Source organism: Micromys minutus, assembly GCF_963924665.1.
Source record: "Micromys minutus genome assembly, chromosome: 10".
NCBI lineage: Eukaryota > Metazoa > Chordata > Mammalia > Rodentia > Muridae > Micromys > Micromys minutus.
In genome coordinates, this window is record NC_137979.1 from 27148611 (window position 1) to 27170207 (window position 21597).

General features: G+C 43.7%; 1 protein-coding gene across 2 annotated transcripts; it reads left to right on the top strand.

Moving 5' to 3' along the window:
• Window positions 1–15808: 15808 nt before the first annotated feature.
• Window positions 15809–21237, top strand: TLCD3A (TLC domain containing 3A; the record flags this gene model as incomplete). Of its 2 annotated transcripts, XM_080922632.1 has the most annotated exons (5): window positions 15809–15930; window positions 16244–16327; window positions 18283–18484; window positions 20070–20165; window positions 20821–21237. In XM_080922632.1, 5 exons carry the CDS (start codon window positions 15809–15811, stop codon window positions 21088–21090), a joined length of 774 nt encoding a protein of 257 aa, XP_080778758.1. In that variant the 3' UTR covers window positions 21091–21237. The 2 variants fall into 2 exon arrangements, with proteins under 2 accessions (XP_080778758.1, XP_080778759.1); XM_080922633.1 differs by lacking the exon at window positions 20070–20165.
• Window positions 21238–21597: the final 360 nt, after the last annotated feature.

The window sequence follows — 21597 nt, forward strand, 5'->3', positions numbered from 1 at the left end:
TTGTAAAGTAAAAAAAATAAATAAATAAATAAAAATAAATAAAAGGGCTTTATCTCTCTATTGGCCCTGAGATCTCACTCCTCAGGCCCAGTTTTAGTTCGGAGCCACATGCACCTCCGTTGCCCGGTCTGAGCTGCCCTCATGGCCCAAGCGGGTCTATGAAACTCCCTTCCCTGGTGGTTTTCTACCGCCTATTCTCTGCCTCTGTCCTGGGGTGTTTCTCTACCCCCAAATCCCACACAAACACAACTCTACAGCCCAATAGCTTTTCATAGAGGTTTATATATTCAACTCTCAATCCCAAACCACACAAGGATTATATCAAATAGACAAAGATACAAACTGCCCTTCTATATGAGTTATTAGACCTATAAAAATCCTTAATGTTATAGCTATTTAATGCCAATCAATCCCACCTGGGTCTAGCTGGTCCTTGGGAAACTCCGAGTTGCCTCCATCCTCGGACTTCTTAGATCTCCCTTCTCTCCACCTCCCTCGCCCCTCCCAGTCACTGGCTTTCCTTTATTTTACTAATTTAAATGGGAAGGTTCAATTGGAGTCCCGTGACTAGGCAGCCCTTCTTGGAGAAGTGGAATTAACATTAAAATACAAACAGCTTCAGGACAATCTAAAGAAGGAAGGAAGGAAGGAAAGGAGAGAGAGAGAGAGAGAGAGAGAGAGAGAGAGAGAGAGAGAGAAGAAAGTGAAAGAATGTTTGTCCATACATTAGCTGAATGGACTAGAAGGAGCATGAGACTCCCTGGAATTGTAGTTACAGAATTTTGTGAGCCATCATGTGAGTGCTGGATATTGAGCAAAGTGTTCTGGAATAGTATCCAGTGCCCTTAACCTCTGTGCCAATTCCCCAGCCTATTCTTGATGCTTCCTGCTACTCCTCCTCTTCATCTTCCCCCACCCCTTTCTGAGACAGGGTCTCACTATGTAACCCTGGCTGTCCTAGAACTCACTACATAGACCAGACTGGCCTTGGACTCAGGGAGATCTGCCTGCCTCTACCTCCCAAATACTGAGATTAAAGGTGTGAGAGCCATCATGCCCAGCCCATTACGCCTGGTCAATCTCTTGGTACTTCTTTACAGGCTGTTTTACTACACAACTTTTTGTGATGAGTTCCTTTTCTGTTCTTCATTTCTGTATCTACTATAACATCCTAGCATTTGCTGTCTTGACTGACATTTGGATGGTTCCAAATGCTCCCTACATCCTAGACACCAGTTTTGTTTTCATTGATATTGTGGCTCACTGTGCATGCCCATTCTTGCAAAGCAGATCATAATCTCCAGTTCGCTTCAGCAGCTCCCATTCCCACGGTCACAGAAGAGGCACTCAGTCATGCATACATTCAAACTTAGTCTTCTCATTGGCTATATTGAGATCACCTTTCATAACCCCCTTCACTTGCTCAATCAAGCGGCAATTGTATAGATGAGGATGACTACCCCTTGTGTAGAATTTGTATGCTGATAAACATAAAAACACTTGCTTCATAAAATTGATCTTAATTAGTACTGTCACTGCAGCATAACTACCAGTAATTTCTCCTGCAAAAACCCCTTACAGGATGGGTAGGTAGCTAGCTGGGAGGTAGCTCAGTGGTAGAGTACTTGCCTAGAATGCACAAGGCCCTGGGTTCTATCCCCACTACCAAACAAACCAACCAGCCCTTAAGTATCTTACTGATATTATGGCTACTTCCAGCCTTCTTTTCTGTTTCTTCAGATCTTTTTTTACCAGTTGGATTCATTAAAAAAAAAAAAAAAAAAAAAAAAAAAAACAAACCCAACAAGAACAACAAACAGAAAAATAAAACATAGTATCTCATGAACCCTAGTCTGAGGATGACCTGGGACTTCTGATCTTCCTGCTTCTACTTCCTCCCAAGTGTTGGAATTGCAGGTGTGCAAAACAACATCTGGTTTTATGGATGCTAGGGATCGAATTCAGACCTCTGTGTAAAGCTTGCTCAGAAACACTACCAACAGAGCTATGTCCCCAGTCCAGTGTCTGAGGCATCAGACCCTTGAGCTGGGTCCAATCCCCAGTAACCCATAAAGCCAAGCATTGTAACACATGCCTATAATCTAAGGAGAGGCAGGAAAATCAGAAGTTCTAGGTTCCTCAGCTACTTGGTGAATTTGAGGCCAGCCTTGCCTTGCACACTTAACATGTTGTGTTTAGAGTTTAGCAGCCTGTGACAAATACAATGGCACACCACGCTATACCAGAGCAAATGGTTTTAGGGAGCAATACGATAGCGTGGTTGCATACAATATTTTGTACATCACTAAATGGTTCCCTGTATATTATTCCTTAGTCTTTATCATAGTCCTGGAGGAGACAGGACAATAAAATGAGGGGCCTCACACCAGGGTTGGCTGTGTGCCTGTCTGAGTATTTTTCCTCTTTGGACTCCAGTGTCCTATTACAGTCTTGTTGGAAGAATCAGAAAGATTGCTTAGTAAGCACTTATGTGATACTTTGACACCTGAGAAAATGATTACACCCTCGTGGCTGGCATGTGATATGCCTGTATCTGTTCTGACAGCACTAAAATCTAATTTCTGAGTAAATTTTCAAATACCTAGTCATGACAGTATTTTATAGTGTCCTTCAGGTTTCACAATTAGCTCTATCACTTTTTGGTGCCTATCACGTTTTACCCCCTACTTATGTGCTAAGCAGTGAGTCACTTTTATGGGAAGAACTCATCCATCATGGAAGTAAATGGAGGGAGATGCAGAAGTCCCCCATTATTCCATGATCACAAATGCACACTCAGAACGGGCACATGTACAGCTTCCTGTAGAGGCAAGACTGTCAGCCAACGATGTTCTTCCCAGTGAATCCTGTGTGATTACATACCACAGCACATGCCCAGCACATTTAAACCACGTGCTCACAAATTACATTAGTAACATATTGTAATTTGTTCTCGCCCATCTTTCCCCTCTTAATATACTCTAGAGACCCTTCTCTGCGTTGTTGACCTAGTTCCTCTCTCTTTCCCCTCTCCTCCCTCTCCTTCCCCACCCCCTCCCTCCCTCCCTGCCTCCATCCTTCTGTGTATGTGTCTTTGTCTCTGTCTCTGTTTCTGTCTCTCTCTCTTTCTCTCTCTCTCTCCGTGTGTGAATGTGTCTTTTTCTGTCTCTTTCTCTCTGTTTCTCTTGTCTGCCCGTCTGTCTGTCTCTCCTTCTACCCCAGTGGAGAAGATGGAATGCAGGGTCTTGGTTATGCTACACAAGCATTGTACCATGGAGGCACTCTATCGAGACCTCTCTTTTTAATGTCTATAGTATTCCATTGTATCAGAGTCAGAACATTCTGAGAAATATTGAATTAGTGTTATTAGTTATTTAGAGTTTATTTAAATATTTAAATTAGTTATTTAGAGTTTATTTAAATATTTTAAAATATTTAAATTATTAGATAATTAGATATTATATTATTATATTTAAATTATTGGATAATTAGATAAATTAAATAGAGTTTATTTAAATATTTTATTAAAATATTTAAAATAGTTATTTAGAGTTTATTTAAATATTTAAATTTAAATATTTAAAATATTTTTGGTGTGTACCCCAGGACCTCAAATTCATGATCCTCAACCTCCCAAGTGCTGGTATTATAGTTACATATCATATGCAAATCATAAATATCCTTTTAATACATATTTGTCTTACACTAGCACTATAAAATAATGCCTATATCATTTAATTCTTAGCCTATCAGATAGTATCAGTTATTCAAATATTACAAAGTTTGTATTGGCCTTTTGTAGTTCTTCTATTTCCAGTCTTTATAATTTGAAAAACTATTTGCAAAGCTTTTAAAGACATTTACTTGTCTGTGTATGCATGTGTATATGCATACACATATGTATGTGTGTAGATATGTCATGTGTATAGATGAGTCATGTGAGAGTTGGCTCTTTATCCACCATGTGGGTTCTGGAGGTAGTCACAGGTTGCCAGGCCTGGTGGCAAGCACCTAAACTTCTGAGCCATCTCGCTGGTTTCACTAACGTGAGATATACGAGGGTCTGTCCGTCCTACTCTAATCTAAACCCCACTCAGATCTGGGGCTTGTGTCTTGTTTGGGAAAATTTTCTCTACCCCATAAATTACAAAAATAACATTTGAATGTCTTCCACTGCCTTGGGAATGTTTGGCATTAATACAGCTGAAGCTTATCCCTGTGCGGTGTTGCATTCCGAGAGCTAGCGTAATGCATTGCCACAGCTGGGTACATTATAAAAACAAGCATTTCTCACAGCTCCATAGAACAGAACCTAAACACCATTTGGAGGATTGGTTCCATCTTGAAGGAGGCTCTGAGGGAAAAGTCTTCAAGTCTTCCTCCTTAGCCCCTGGGGGGCTGCCAACAACCCTGGGCCTCTAGCTACAGCCTCAGCATTCCAGTCTCTGAACATCCACAGCTCCTCTGTCTCTGTGAGTCCTCTTCTGTCTTTGGTAAGGAGAATCTCAGGTTAGGTCCCACTGTAATCTACTGTGGCCTCAATTTAGTCCTTATTAGTTACCAAGTGAAGGCTCTAGGTAGACATGAGTCACGAGGGACAATTTTGCTTCTGGAGCTGAGGCTATAGCTCACTTCTTTAGTGTGCACATGGCCCCAGGTTTAGTTCCTGGTAACGCAAAAAAATGTGCTCTGCATAGTGGCTCACACTATAATTCCAGTCCTGGAGAGGCTGAGGCAGAAGGATGGCCAGAAGTTTGAGGCCAGACTGGAGTACAGAGCAAAACCATATCTCAAACACATTTTTAACTTCTAACTTTAGAATTAAGAGTCTTTCAAATAGAAGGTTAATAATTTCTATAGTTTTTTTTTTTTTTTTTTTTTTTTGCTTGTCCTGACATACTTGCCACATATAAACTTTGCCCTGGGGTTGTAGCTCAGTTTATAGAATGCTGGCATGCATGTATGCCCAAAACGCTGGGTCCTTTCCTCAGCACTGCACAAACTGGATTTCCCATGGCATGCCTGTAGACCCAGCATGCAGTGCAGAGAGAGTATCTTATGTACTGAATAGATGCATCACCTGTCAGTTAAAAACAAAACTATGCCCTATAAGAACGAGCAGAGCAGAAAGTGTGACATCTAAGAGAAGAGAGAATTCTGGGATCTACCCAGGCGCCAGAGATCCACCTGGGATGGTGGGAGGAGACTGACACATGGTACCTGAGCACAGGTGACCAGCCACTTCACAGAATGTAGACCAAAATAAAAGGATTAATTTATGTTATCACCTAATAAGAGATGTGGCCAAGGTACTGGTAATTTTGAGTTGAGTCTTATTTCTGTGAACATGGGACTGGGAGGAAGAACCAAACTTAACTTCTGCAATGCAGGAGGTGGAGGCAGGAGGATCAGGAGTTCAAAGTCATTCTTGGTTACACAGTGAGTCCAGCCAGCCTGGGCCACATGAGATCCTAAACCTCAAAAAAACAAAACCAGGGCAGGAGATACAGCTCAGATGGTAGAGTGCTGGCCAGACACCAGTGAAGCGGGCAGGCCTGTGACTCTGGCACTCAGGAGGCAGAAGCAGGAGGATCCTCAGGCCATCCTGCTACACAGTTAGTCTGAGGCCAGCCTGGGCTACACAGATCCCTGTCTCACAAAACAACCAAATCAGCAACAGCTGAAGGCTGTCTCATTCCCTTGATGTAGTTGTTTCTTCCTTACCGCTTTAATTGTGATTAGTTATGAAGTGTTTTGATGTGTTCCAGAAAAACTCTTTCCCTTTCCCCATGCCCTCTTGGCTTTAAAAAAAATACTATCTCTAATTTGCAAAAGTTCTTCTTCTTCTTCTGGTTTTTTTTTTTTTTTTTTTTTTTTTTTTAGCATTTATTTATTTATTTAATGTATCTGAGTACGCTGTCGCTGTCTTCAGACTCACCAGAAGAGGACATCAGGCCCCATTACAGATGGTTGTGAGCCACCATGTGGTTGCTGGGAATTGAACTCAGAACCTCTGGAAGAGCAGTCAGTGTTCTTAACCACTGAGCCACCTCTCCAGCCCAAAAGTTGAGTTTTAATTTTGATCACATTGACTTTATATATCAACTTAGGGTAAATCAACATTTATAACATTAAATCCATCATAGGGCCACACTCTATTTACTTAGGCATTCATGTTTTTTTTTTGTTTTTTGTTTTTTGTTTGTAAATTTATATAGTTGCTTTCCTATAACGCTTGCATATTTCTAATTAGACCTAAAACTAGCCAATTATATTCATATGTATGGTATATGTATGCATATGTCACACATATATAATATAGTATATAATATATATTCCTTTTTCTGTTGTATTTTCTAATTTATATTCATTGCTCATGTGAAAGGTCGCTTACACTGTTCTTGTATGTAGCCACCTTAAATTATATTATCTCAGTATCTCAACTAAGAAATTATTTTATCAGTATCTCAGGCACCTCCGGCTAGCCTTCAACCCAACGTGTAGCCAATGACCACCTTAAGATGCTTATCTTCCAAGTAAAAAAAGGAGGCCATGGGCTTGAGGGGGCGTGGGAGGGATCTCCAGGAGGGTTTGGAGGGAAGAAAGCGGAGGGGGAAATCTTACTAGATTATAATCTCCTCCCACCCCCGAAGAAATACTGCTTCTCCTGCTTCCCCTTCCCAAGCGCTGGAGTTATAACTGTGTGCTACAACACCTGTACTGTTTTATACCATTTTTTGTTTATTTTTTTGAGACAGGGTGCCTTTATGTACTGGAACTTGATCTAAATCTGTTTGTCTCTACCTCTTGAGTGCTAGGATTAAAATACTAAGTCCAATTGGCAAAGTTTTAAATAATTCTTTTTCTATTATATTTTCTAATCAATAGTCATTGCTGAAAGGAAAAAAAGATGTCTGGTCGTGAGGAAATCTAATCTCCCCACACGGGGCACCAATGTTGTTAAAAGATGATGTCCTGGGTTTCGGCACCAATGTTAGGAAAAGGATGAGGAATATGGCCCATGGAGGTGTGGAGAGGCCTGGGGGCTAGGGAGATGCCTCTGGGGATCCATGTTGGGAATCCCTTCCCCCTAAGGGACCAGCCACATGAAGGTATAGTGTAGATTAGAGTTTATTTAGGTCATGGAGGAGTTAAGAGGGTAGTAGAGGCAGAGAGAGAAAAGAGAGGAACAGAGAAGTAGAGGAGTAGAGGCCGGCCATGAGCACGTGGAGGGAGGGGGGAAGGGAAGGGGAAGAGGAGGGGTAAGGGGGTAGAGGAAGAGAGAAGCAAGAGTGCAAGAGAGCAAGAGAGAGAGGATGGATCAAGCAGCCCCCTTTATCCTGTCAGGTCACCGAGGTGGAGCATACCTGGCTACTGCCAGGTAACTGAGGGGTGGGGTATACCTGGCTGTTGCTAGGTAACTGAGGGGCGGGATTTACAGAATCCCAACAATTGCTCAATGACATTTATATTTATTATTGATCTTGTATCTATCTTGCCACCTTAGCGCATCCTACTGTAATTCAACTATTTAAAATTTTTTCTTGCTAAATTAATACATTAATAGAAAACAGTCATCTCAACAGGTCTTTCTTGCTTTGCAATGTTGGTGTTCTTCATGTGCTGTTATAAAAGAGATGATAACAGTTTTATAATAGTTACAAAGGTGCTAATAGTAAGAATTAAACAGCAGCAGATGGGGTGAGCACAGCACTGGGCAATAAACACAGAAGGACCAATGAGATGTCTGAGTGGACAACTTATTTACAAGTCTAACTACCCAAGTTCCATCCCTGGACCCCACATCAGAACAGGAGAGTAGACTGTTGAGAGTTGCCCTCTTACCTCTACATGAGCATGTATACACACACACACACACACACACACACACACACACACACACACACACACATTATATACTCACAGTGATGATGGATATAGGAAAGCAGGAAGTACCATCAAAGAGCAGGTAACACCTCAGAGTGACTAACATGGGGGGAGGGGGGAGGCAGGCAAGAGCATCCTGATTAGTGCCTGCTCTCTGGCCTTCACCTAGCACTCATACTAAAACTTTCCAGATCTTTCTAAAGCCTCTGCCAGGCAGCTCCTCCTGTTCCTTAATAATATGGGGACTTTTTTCTGCCTGTAGGGTAAGGGTGTCTCAGCCAGACTTGCAACTCACAGTTCACTCTGTAGACTGATCACTAATACTTGTGGGACCCATCAGAGTGTCGACATTCAAAGGCCACATGGTGACCTTGCTGCTGAGGTTCATGTTGCCCTGGATGATGGATCCTCCCCAAGTAGGATGTTTAAATATTTATAACTAGTCAGCTTTCTCAGCCCTGTTTTTAGTTTTGAGCCATATACCTACACTCTTGCTGACATGTGATTTTTACAGTTGAAACAAGCTTTGTGTGGTAAAGTCATAGACTTCCCTTTCAAAGAATGGCTTTTTCTTCATTTCTTCATTAAATATCAGTGCCACAATAAATAGAGTTTATCCCCTAGAGATGAATGGAGTTTAGCCTGTATAAAAAACCAAATCAGGTACTTAAAAAGAAGCTTGGGTTTCTACGGATACCGTGGTGCTCACTCAGTTGCTGGATGCTAATCAGAATGGGATTCTGGGTGTTTTTAAAATAAAAGAGTTATGGGGGGTCGGGGGAGCCATGTTTTTGTTGGTTTGTGAATAAATGCAGAAGCCAGTCAGCTCAGAATGCTAAGTCAGGTGCTCAGCAAGCTAACTTGGGAGAACCAGGTTTGAGGCCAGCCTGACTATACAGTAAAACAAACAGGGCCAGGAAGATGGCTCAGTTGATACCATGCTTGCTGTGTGGACAAGAGGGCCTGAGTTTGAGTCTAGAGCTCACATTTCTAGAAAAGAAAAAAGCTAGGTTATGGGCCACACTTATAATCCCAGCACTGGAGTGGTAGAGGAAGGCTAGCCTAGCCTAACAGAGAGAGCCCTGAGGCCCAAAGAGAGATCCCTGCTTCCAAACAAAGACCCTACTCTAGGGTAGCAGCTTGAGGTTGACCTCTGCCCCACCCTCCACCCCCCACATAAGTAAATAAAAACCCAAACACTTTTTTCAAAGTAAAAGATAAAGCAACCCAAAATAAAGACAGACACACAGTACTCTGGAGGCAAAGGCAGTGGATCTTAGTGAGTTTGAGGTTAGCCCTGGTCTACATAGCAAGTTCCAGGCCAGCCAGGAAAACATAGTGAAACCAGCCTCAAAAACAAAAACCAACAGAAGAAAAGTAGAAACATAGCCTCTTCTCTTCAAAAGATAATAGTAATAATCTATAGTAATTAGCATTTAAATTATAATACATAGTAATTAAACTCAAATGTCAAATTACTAAATTTAATGAGTTATTAAAAATTAAGTTTGTGAAGTTCTAAACATCAAAAGTACTTATAAGTATTAATATTGTAGTTTTAAATATCATCTCAATCAAATACGTACTAACTGCAAGTGTTGACTGAACATAATAATACGTGCCTACCATTCTATTTCTTGATTTTAGTCCCAGCACTCCGAAGGCTAAGGCAGAGGCAGGTGGATGGATCTCTATGAGTCTGAGGCTAGCCTGGTCTACAAAGAGCGTTCCAGACCAGCCAGACCTACATAGTTTGACTCTACCTCAAATAATAAAATAAATAAAATGAAGATGATTGGGGACCATCCTACCAAAATACAGCATTTTTATATGTGATTCTTATTATTATCTGTGATGGGCATGTTTTATTTTTTTAATTATAATCAGAAAATACAAAAAGCCATCTGACTTAAGCAAACAATAAGCCTTTTGTAGAATTACTATGAGACATGAAGACATCAACTCTTGTTGGTCTGATTTCTAGTTTAAGAAGGCAGCTGAGTTTATTTACAGGGATTTTCTAGCTCTCCTCAGCTCAAAGTAATTTCCCTAATGACCCAGTGTCCTTGAATAACCGGAAAACATGCGTTTAGAAATGCTTGCCTTTAGGTCACTGTGACCTACAGATCATCTAAATGTTTTGCTTTAGACAAAGGAAATTTGTATGTGAAAGTCTTCAGAAATATGGAATAATTAAAAAGGTCAGCCCTTTGTGTAAATTATGGTTTTATTGACAAGATCATTATCACTGTGCACAGAGTAAAGACTTCCCTGTGGTGTGTGGCTGTGAGTACTGTTTGCAGAAACCATGTGCTTGGGGTGTGACCGCACTTCCTAGAGGACCCACAGTTTGCTTTTGCAAACAGACCAGAATAGAACCAAGGAAAACTAAAGTTTGGAGCTGGTTTAGGCTACTTAAGGCTAGTCATGGATATCTTTACTCTAACAGATGCTTATTTTGTTAAGTTGCAGCTTTCTGTCACTGTAAACACAACAGAACAAGACAGTGTAAGTCACAAGTGAGGACCTTTGGTGGTGTGGTTTCAGCATTTCCATTTGTGATCATTTGGTACCACTGTTTGGGCTTGCTGAGAGGCAGATAGCACACAATAGAACAAAGCTGCAGGGAGGAAGGGGGATACGGACGAAACACACCCTTACAGTGCATTTACTAAACCCTGCCTCCTAAAGTTTCCACCACACCCAGTAGCCCATTAAACTCTGAGCCCATCCATGGACTAATCCCTGGATGAGGTCAGAGCAAAGGCCCTACCTCTCTGAATTACTGCCCTGGGTACCATGCCTTCCACACCGGAGCGCTCGTGGTATTCCACCCTCAAACCAGAATGCTTACTGAGTTTAACAGCAGAGAACTGTGCTGCAGGTAGCCAAGATAAGGAACAATATCCCTTGTTATGGCCAGCACACAGTTTAATGTGAAGCTTTCATTCATGACTCACTCGACCGTTCAAGGCGAGGCAGGTAGAACTGCCCACTCCCCCTCATGCAGCCCAAGCTGCTTTCCCCATGTCACACAGCTTGAGTTGGGCTGTAAGCTGCAAATCCCCGGCTTCCATGACTGCCTCCCAGCCAGTCACTACCACAGCAGGCCTACATCAACAGTGCAGGGGCTGCAGGAGGAGGGTGACTGTCTCCCTAGCCACACCTTCAGCCCTAAAGATGAGTCACCTCCTTATTTCTGCCATGTGACTTTTGTGGGTGCTCACTTAAAGGAAACAATGGTCCAGAAAAAGGCCCACATTCTTTTCCTTTCTGTTTGCCTCCTTGCATCTTTCTTGGTGTCTTGTATCCTTTTCTCTCAATTAGCTGTTGTAATTGTCAATCTGCAGATTTGTATCTCTGCATCTATTTGCCCCTGGCTTGGGGTAGATCTTAGTTTATTCCCCAAAACTCTATTTTGGATTTTCTATGAAAATATATTTTGTATATACACCCCCCCACACACACACACACATGAGCACATGCAGGTGCCCTGAGGCCAAAAGAGCTGCAGCTAAAGTTATAGGTGGCTATAAGCTGCCCTGTGTGGGTGCTGGAAACTAAACCCAGGTCCTCTATCAGAATAATCTGTGCTCTTCACTGCTGAGCCATTTCTCCAACCCCACTTGGTCTCTCCTAAACATCTTTCTGTGTCTCTCTCCCCTGGCCTTTCTGTTTATTTTCTGGCCTTCTTTTGTTTCTGCTTCATCAGTCCCTAATGTGACAAAAAAAAAAAAAAAAAAAAAAAAAAAAAAAAAAAAAAAAAAAAGGGCTCCCATACAAAATAAGTGACTTCAAGATTTCATGTTCTCTATTAGTATTTTTAGGATTTAAAGTGTATGAGTGTATGAGACCCCCAAATTCAAAATAAAGATGTTTGTAAGTGAATCTCAATTGTTTCCTTGTAGGAGCACTTCCTGGGCAGGAAGCTGATCTCTTTGATGAAGGGGAGTAACCCACACAGCACATATATGGTAGCCCCCTGGGAATGTGCAAATACTTCACAAGGAAACAAGATATTTTCAGTTTATATCTGGGAAGCAAGTCATAGGGAGAGCCTCTGTATCCCGTCTGCTAATGATGCCCAGGCGGCCTAGGGGGATGGGAGAGAACCAAAGAGGAGGAGCACATACTTCAATAGTGGACTCCTCACACAGCCTTCCCAAGGTGGGTCTTTATGAATTTCCTGTTCAAAGAGTGACACTCATGTCTGACATCTATCTGTCTGTCTATGTCTGTGGAGGCCAGAAGACAACCTCAAATTTCAATCCTCAAGTGCCTTTCAGATTGTGTTTTTTGAGACAGGGTCTCTCATTGGTCCAGGGCTCTCCATAGGCTAGGCTGTTGGTACTCCAAGCCGTAGGGATCGTGTCTCTAGAGCTGGGCCCTCAAGCTCTACCTTGTTCAAAGTTGGTGTTTGACAGGGGCTCTGTGGTTGGGATTCAGGTCTTTATGCTTGTGCAACAGGTGCTTTACACTTCACCAAGCAGTCTCCCCAGCCCTGGTGAGAATCTTCGTCCAGTAAAGGAGTCTTAACTTAGCAATTAGCAGCCAAGTTTCACCCTTGATTTTTTTTTTTTTTTTTTGAAACATAATCTTGTTCTATGGCCCAGTTCACCTGGAACTTGCTATATATCTCAGGCTTGCCTTGAACTTACTGCAATCCTCCTGCCTTAGCCTGGCAAGTTCAATTATAAAGGTGTACTATTACATATGACCCAAGTTTCTCGCAGGAAACCCATACAATTAGCACATTGTAAAGTTTTGAAATCCTACCACTGTGGTGGGAAGCAGTTGAAATAACCCTAGAACTCCATCAGGAGGCCCAAGTTTTAATTGGGATCCTTTCATTTCACAGGGTGGCAAGTCGGCTTCCTGTTCACATTGAAATTTCTTTGTAAGCAAAAAGTGATACTTTGTTTCTCTTTAGTGTTCGTAGTAACATTGGGGCTGCGGCAAAGCTCAGGGTCTAAGCCTGATTGCTGTACAAGCACACAAAGCTGGGTGGGCGTGGTGTGGACACTCTAACCCTAGGGCTGCTGGAAATGAAAACAGGATTCCTGAACTTGCTGGCCGTCAGCCTCACGCCCTGTACACTGAAAGACCCAGCCTCAAAGGAATAAGGCAGGAAGTGATAGCCAGAACTCTGTTGTTCCTCTGGTCAATTACATCACACACACACACACACACACACACACACACACTACACACATATTTTTAAAAAGCATTAGAACCCATAAACTCCCACACTTGAAATTTGCAAGTGAACAATGAGGAACAGTAATTATGTAGTTATTACTCTGAAACCATATTGAAAAAGAGTATTACTCTTCATTATCAAGTTTAAAAGCAACGCACTCATTAAGCATATTGACCTTGAAGGCAGAAAGTACTAAGCTGAATCCCAGTTCTGCTGCCAGCAGTGTGGCCTGGAGTGGTTTTTTAATTGCTCTGGTCTGACTCCCATTTCCCCTTCCCCTCTCTCTCTCACAGTAGCAGATCTGTTGTGGGGATTTAATTCACTCATGCAAAGTGTCTGATACAGAGCCTAGCACATATTATAGTCTTTGAAAGGTGCTGTGCCCAGTTTGAGATATAAAACACAAAGACGGCAGAGGCAAGCAGATCTCTTGGAGTTTGAGTCCACCATGGTCTACACAGTGAGTTCCAGGTTACCTAGGCTACATTTTAGAGACCTTATGCAAAGAGCAAAAGGGCTTATTAGAGATGAATTTATACATCTGACTGGAAGAACAGAAAAAACATTTGCTAAATGTCTTGCTTGGAGGCTTGAAGTGGGCTGGGAGTGTGGTTCAGTAGCTGAACACATGCTTGACAAATGTAAGGCTGTAGGCTAGATGCTCAACACGGGAAAAAATCCTTTGAAGGATGAGCAGGATGGTTGTTGGTTTGGTTTTTTCCTCTCTCTCTTTTAAGACTTATTATATTTATATGAGTACACTGCAGCTGTTTTCAGACACACCAGAGGAGGGCATCAGATTCTATTATAGATGGTTGTGAGCCACCATGAGGTTGCTGGGAATTGAACTCAGTTTCTTTGGAAGAACAGTCGGTGCTCTGCTGAGCCATCTCTCCAGCCCCCTAGTTTGGTTTTTCTGTGTAGCCCTGGCAGCCTAGAATTTGCTCTATAGACCGGGCTGACCCTGGACCCAGAGATCTACCTGCCTTTGCCTCCCTAGTGTTGGGATCAAAGGCATGGCCACCACCGTCTGGCTTTCATTTATTTTTATTTTTGTTCAGTGCTCCCTTCTCCCCTTATCTTAGGCTTGGTGCTTTTGGTTCAGCTATCATTTTCCCAAAGTAGTTTGATCACCTGAAAAACCAAGTTCAAATTTATGTTTGTTGGCTTTATAGTGAATCAATCTAAACCTCGTGGTGATTTCTTTGGATACAATGTTGGAAGCTGATTTTTCTTTTAATTCTATATATGATAAGAGTTTAGTGGACAGCCTCTTGTGCAGAGTGGTCCTCATCTCTGGACATTGTTAGCAAGCTTGTTACATATTGCTGATCTCTCCTAGCAGGGTCAGGCAGAACTTAGGACCACTTTTTCACAGAGAAAGCTGAAGGTCACCAGGATGCATGCATAGGGGTTGGAAAGTGGGAGGCAGAAAGATGTTTTCTAGAGAGAATGGAACGTTTACAGCTAGGTGTTCACATGAGTCTTATTTGTGAGTCACCCTGGTATCAACCTGAAGAGTCCTTTCCATTTTCCATAACATTAGTTGTGAACTGGGGAAGCAGAGATGCATCCTGTCCTAGTGTATGGCAGCCCTGGTTCTCTTTGAGCGTTGTTACCTTAATTTCAACTAAACTCACATTAGCAACATATAGGAAGATATGAAGAGCTGTCTTCGCCCCAAAACAATCACAGCCTAGCAATAGTAAAAATACAATTAAAAGAATTACCTTTTAACGTTTAGAAAAATCTGACTCAGTAATTATATACAAGTTGAAACAAGCAAAAGCTATGCTCCTTATATTTCTATACCATCAACCGAATGTTAATTTATTGGCATCTATCAGAAACCATCTGTTATTTTATAGTAGTCCCAGAATCATAAGACTCCATAATTGGAAAAGCCTTGAAGAGCATTTATCCAACTTCCTCCTTCCACAATTGAGCAAATAAATGGCCCAGAATGGCAGAGCCCAGCTGTGCCGCCAAAGCCCTCTGAAGAGACTTTGTGGAGCAGTGTTCATACCAGTGATTTGAAGAGAACTGTAGTACCTTTCCATTTTACTGGGCATTGATGCATTGTAAGACCCACCTACCCACACATTCACACATCTGTGAAGCTAGGAAGTTACAAACCAAAGCAGTTTCTCTCCCAAGGAAAGAGTTTCAAGGTGCTAAGTTAAGGTGGAATCACTTGGTCCAAGAACTGTTTAATAAGGCACAGCTGTAGTCCTCAACACGGTTTCCAAGACTCAGGTAGTATCTGGACCCAAAGCCAAGAGGTCCGTAAGTCCCACAGCAGGGAGGAAACACAGGTTTTGACGCCTCCTTGGGGATTCATTCCTAAGAAGCCACCCTGTGAAGGTCACTCCCTTTGGAAGGGAAGATGTTCAGTGTACGAGCACAGATGGCCACAGCCTGCCCGGTCCTTGGGCCAGAGACCTGGGCTCCACGACACGCATTGTACACGTCCTGCAGGGAGGCCCCTGCCTGCGCCCACAGGGACAGAGAGGGGACCAGGCAGCCTCACGGCTAGACCCCGCCCCAGCTCCTGCCCGCGCCTATCGCGGCCCGCGCGCTGGTCACGCGGGGGAGCGCCGCGGGCGGGCGGCCAGTGCTGGCAGGGCGGCCGGGCGGGGCGGGCGGAGATTAGAAATAAGGAGAGCCGGCCAAGCCGCCAGCCCCGAGCACGCCGCGCAGCGAGCGGCCGCACCCGCATCCATGCTGCTGACGCTGGCCAGCGGCTCGCTCTTCTTTCCGGGGCTCTTCGCGCTCAGCATCTGGGCGCTGCGCCGCTTGCGGCCCGGATGGACGGACGACGACTGCCTGACGGTCGGCACCAGGTATCTCACTCCACTGACTGCCTTGGCGGGGCGCTGCCCTCCGCTGAGACCCTGAGCGAGGCTGCGGGCGGGAATGTGGCTACGGGAAGCGCCCCTCGGTGCGCGGCGGGCCTGGGCAGGAAGGGCAGGGAGTGCGCTTCTCCCGCCTGCTTCCCTCGCTCTGGGCATCGCGGCGCCATGGCCGCCCTGGAAGGCGCCTCGGCCCGGGAAAGGCAGGTTGGAGAGCCATGGCTTTGTGCTGTCCGTAGTCCTGGAGTAAGAACGCTCTTTGGTTTCTCTTCTCCTTCCCACCTTCCTTCTCTTCCCACCTCAGGCTAGTGTCCTCCGTGCAGGCAGTGCTGGCCACCGGGGCGGGGCTCACCGTCATCACCTCCTGCAGAAATGTGGTCACAGACAGGTAAAGTCCCTTCCCACGTGGGAAGTACAAATACCCGGGCTGAGGGTCCCTCCCCCCCATTTTAAAATCTTAGTGGCTCACGGATATTGATTCTTTGTCATGCTATGATGTATGTGACTGCCTGGTGGGGAAACCAGTGTGCCCTAATTAGTGCTTTCTTTCCTCTTGCGCTTCCAACATCCCAGTTTAGGAGAACCGAGGGGAACGTGGAAAAATGCTATAGAGCAAGAAACCGAGCCCGATTTACTGTGTTAGAGGACAGTGTGGTCTGACAGTCCCTGAGTGGGATATGGCTTTTGGTTCTTTTAAGTGCTCTCACTGGTTTCTCCCTCTGGAATATCCTTTAGCAGAGATAGTAGTAGCAGTGTCTATGACCAGCTTCTGACAGCAGAAGTCCACCCTCTCTTTCCCACCGATGCTGCTCTTGCTTTTCTCCTTTGCTCAAGATAACAGAAGTTTCTGGTGCCTTCAGAAAACCAAAACGTTTGTGCCCAAAGTCAGGCCAGAAAGTGGTATCTATAGCACTTCAGTGAGACAAATCTTAAAAGTGCACACCACCGCGCCTGCGTGTGATCGTTATTTTACTTGAAATTGCTCTAAGTAACGAGTCCATTGATGGGCATCAGGTCTTGGATCTTTGCCTACACGTGTATGACATGTGCCATTGTTATTTGTTTCTATTCAGTTCTTTTTTAACTGAGCCATGCTGTAATAAATGGGGAGTTATTCAGGAGCAGAGTCTCACATGACGCCTTCTCTAGAGTCCTGGTGCTGCGGTTCAGTGGACTGGCTCCTTGGGAAATCACCTGAGACAAGGTGAAAAGTACAGATTTGACCCTAGGCATGGCTAGTCTCTGGAGAGCAGAGTGCTTTCCAAGCCTGCAGGTGACGCTGATGCTTAGGTAGTTTGAGAGCTATACAATGAGTTTCCTCTTCTAACACAGCTGCTTAAAAATTTACTAAGAGAGTCTAATCATCCCAGCATAGGGCAAATTCCAACTTAAATGTTTCTTTGTGTGAAATTTCTGTGGAATACTAAGTGCAGAGACAGACTTCTTGTGTATGCCAAAACAGTAATGTTTCACTTCTACTGGGCAACTCAATAGGAACAGACATGCGCCCTAAATCAGGCGAGGAAATGGACATCTTTTGTCTCAGCTTCCCTTACTATTTAGTTGCTGTGATGTGGTCCTTGAGGTCCAGGTGAACTTCTAGACACTTTTAAAAAAACTTTAAAGTGAATTTATTTAGTGTGTGTTTGCATGCATGCCATGCAGTGTTTGTGGAATTAAGACAATTAGCAGGAGCTGATTCTCTGCTTCTACCATGTGGGTGGTCCTGGGGATTGAACGGAGGGGCCGTCAGGCTTAGTGGCAAGCATCTTAACCCACTGGACCATCTATTTTTATGAATGAATGGAACCCAGGATTAATTATAGATTGAAAATTACATGGCCAGGACTGCTTTCTCCAAACTGTTTAGGGCATGGAGAAGCAAGGAAAAAATGTGTAGATCCAGACGGTCTCAGAAACTCCCAATTGTTGAGCAACTGAGGAGTTAAACTGGAAAGGTTGGACTTGTGATTTAGAACACCTTCCAAACCAGTTCCTTGGCGGAGCTGCTGAATCATTTGAAGTTTATCTCCATCAGAGTCAGTTTCTATCAAAATGCTCCAAGTCTACTGTACACAAGTTGTTGAACCAGACAAATAGTTACAGCAAACTACCTACCTATACAGGCAGAGTAAATTCCTGCTTCTCAACCTTGACCCTCACAAATTTGTTTTATAATTTAGAGACACTCTCCTTAGCAGCATCACCCTCTTTACTCTGAAGTGTTGAGAGTGACAATAGCCGATTGAAGACAGAATTGAACGGAACCAGTGAAGAGATTGGCTTTGTGCTTCATTGACTTCCACGGTAACTTTAGAGTCTTGTCTCTGTGCTTTCTTTTAGGCACTGGCTTGCCACAGAATATGTCTGGTTTTTGATTCCATACATGATCTATGACTTCTATGCCATGTACCTCTGTGAATGGTGCCGAACCAAAGACCAGAAACTCAGACGCACCACCATTATCCGAAACTTCCTGATTGAAAACCGCCTTATGGTCACACATCATGCAGTCATTCTGTTTTTCCTTGTGCCTGTTTCCCAGGTATGGTCTTTCAGGACAGCAGCCTTAACCACTCTGCCATTGAGCTGTATGCCTTGACCATTTCCTAGGAGTTGGACAGCACTCTTTCTTCCCTTTGTACTGTGTGTATCCTCTTTTCGGATGCTTCATTGAATTTGGTCTCCCATGCAACTAGTGGGGGAAACCATAGTGCCTAAAATGTTTATGGCTTCCGGTCAACACTCAACTTTTAAAAGATTTGTTTTTGTTTTATGTGTATGGGTGTTTTTGCCTGCATGTATGTCTGTGTACCATTTGCTTGCCTGGAGGCTTTTCAAAGGTCAAGAGTCTTGGATTCCCTGGAACTGGAGTTACTGATAGTTTGAGCCAACATGTGGGTGCTGGGAATTAAACCTGGGTCCTCTGGAAGAGCAGCCATTGCTCATGACCACTGAGCTATATTTCCAGTCCTTTTATTTTTTCCATACCAGAAATTAAGCTAGCACCTCGCCTACACTAGGAAAACAGTCTACCATGCATCTGTATCCCCAGCTCTCTCTACTTTTTGAACTAGTCTAAATTGCATGGCCTTGAACTTGTAGTCCTGCCTCAGCTTCCCATAGGCTCAACATTCTTTCTCTCTCTCTTTTTAACTGGTTTTTCAAGATATGGTTTCTCTGTGTAGTCCTGGCTGTTCTGGAACTCATTCTATAGATAAGACCAGGCTAGCCTCAAACTCAGAGATCTGCCTGCCTCTGCTTCCTCAGTGCTTGGCTTAAAGGTATGTACCACCACCACCTGGCTCAACATTATTCATTTTAGAGATTATCTACTTATGTGGATGTGTAAGTACCTGTGGAGGCCAGAAGTGGCCATCAGCTCTCTTGGAGCTAGAAATCTAAGTAGTTCTGAACTGCTTGACATAGGTGCTGGGAATCAAACTCTTGATTCCCTGGAAGAGCAGCAAATGCTCTTAACCACTGAACCGTCTCTCCTATCCTCTTTCTTTTCTAAAACAGGTCTCACTGTATAGACCGTGTCTATTCTCAGCATAGCAATCTTCCTGTTTTGAGTGCTGAGATTAAAGCATGTACTCCAGCACTCGTTTTCTTATTCATTTACTTTGTGTGTATATGTATGGGACAAGTGTGGAGGGCAAGGAACAACTTGTAAGAGTCAGTTCTCTCCTTCCATCACATGGGTCCTATAGGTGAGTCAAACTTGGGTCATCAGACTTATAGGCCATTGCCTTTACTGGCTGAACCATCTCTTTGCCCCAAGTTTTCTTATCCCTGTTATTGAGCAGATGTTCCATCAGCTAGACTGCTATTTTAGGAAGACAAGCAGGAGCCATTCAGTAAGGACTTTGCCTTCTAGCACATGCTTTGTTAAGTTGAACAGGCCCAGTGTCTTTGACATACAGAAGTTCCTCCCTATTGTCTCTTAAATCAGAGGAAGCCTACAGTAGCCTATCTGCATTTGCCTTTGGATCTTTCCCAACAAGTGACTGCCAGGGAAGTCTTCTCCCCTTAGGGTCTCATGTTTATCTTTTTCCTATAGCCCTAGACTTTCCCTCCAGTGGCTTCTTTACCCTCCACATCTTCATTTCTTTTTCTTCTCTCAACAGAAGCTCCGAGGAGAACTTGGAGACTTCTTTGTCGGGTGCATCTTCACAGCAGAACTGAGTACTCCATTTGTGTCGCTGGGCAGAGTTCTGATCCAGGTGTGTATGCATTAAACAGCAGAGGTAATGAAGGAGGAAAGACACTGAGGTTTGGAGAGACCACAGTGCTGAGTAAGGAGACCCTTTGATATATTGCATCATCATCCAAACCACAAGACTGATGATCTGACCCAAGTTATACACACACACATACACATACACACACACACGCACACACACACACACTCTATTGTATTTTCCTGGGCACAATTAAATCAATCAATCATTCTTACACACCTATAAGGAGAGTAGCTTAGGTCACTTTTGGTAAAATTATGAGGTTATGAGGTTATAGATTGTGACTGAGAAGATAGCTCAGTGGCCAAGATAGCTTACTGTACAAGTACCCACTCAGGGCAACAGCCAGAAACAAGTGCCAATTAGGCATGGCTGCGTGTGCTACCTAACTGAAAGGGTGAGCTCTGGGTTTAGTGAGACCCTGTCCTAAGAGAGTAAGATGAAGGCAACCTACTATCTTCTGGCATCCACAAGCACATGCATATAAACATGCTTTTGTGTGTCCAGGTGCTAAGCAGTTTAGCACTGTAGGCCTTGACTTGTACAAGAACCTCTTTAACTGTCTTGAGGCTGGGCTCCATACACCAGTAATCCATCCTTTTGGTAACCTTGCCTTATCCTCCCCTTTCTCTTACAGTTAAAGCAGCAGCATACGCTTCTTTACAAGGTCAATGGAATCCTCACGGTGACTACCTTTCTGTTCTGCCGGATCCTTCTTTTCCCGTTCATGTACTGGTCCTATGGCCAACAAAAAGGACTAAGCCTGCTCCGAGTGCCATTTAACATCCCCTTACACTGCAACGTGGCCAATGCCGTCCTCATCTCTCCCCAGCTCTACTGGTTCTCACTGCTGTGCAAGAAGGCAGCCAGGCTCTTTGACACTGCCAAAGCCAAAAAGGATGGTTAATTACTCTCAGGGGTCATGTGCTCACACCAGCTGCCTTGTCTACTCAGTATTCCAAGGACCAAATCATGCCTGGGGTAGTCTCTGCCTTCTGGATGTTGATAAGCCTCTGGATTTGTGCTTTTTTTAAAAAAAATTTTTTTTATTACCTCCCCCTTCTAACCAGCCTTTTGCAAAAGCACTTTTTTTTTTTTTTTTTTTTTTTTTTGTTTTGTTTTCTGGCAACAACTTGGATCCTGTCAAACCTCCACTGCAGTAGTTTTAATGCAAGCCTAAGGAGCCTTCCTTGGGCCTGTGACAAGAGTTCTGGGAGGTGAAGCACTGCTCTCCCCCTTTCCACCCACTCAGGGCAACACCCGTACTGGGCCAGAAGCAAGTGACAGCTTGGTTCTTGAAATAGTGTCATTTTCCAATACTAGGAAAGACATTGTGGGTGTGTCTTTTATTGTTTACTGGTCAGCTCTTGTCCTCATCTGTATATCAACAATGAATTCTCTGCCTGCTGACTTC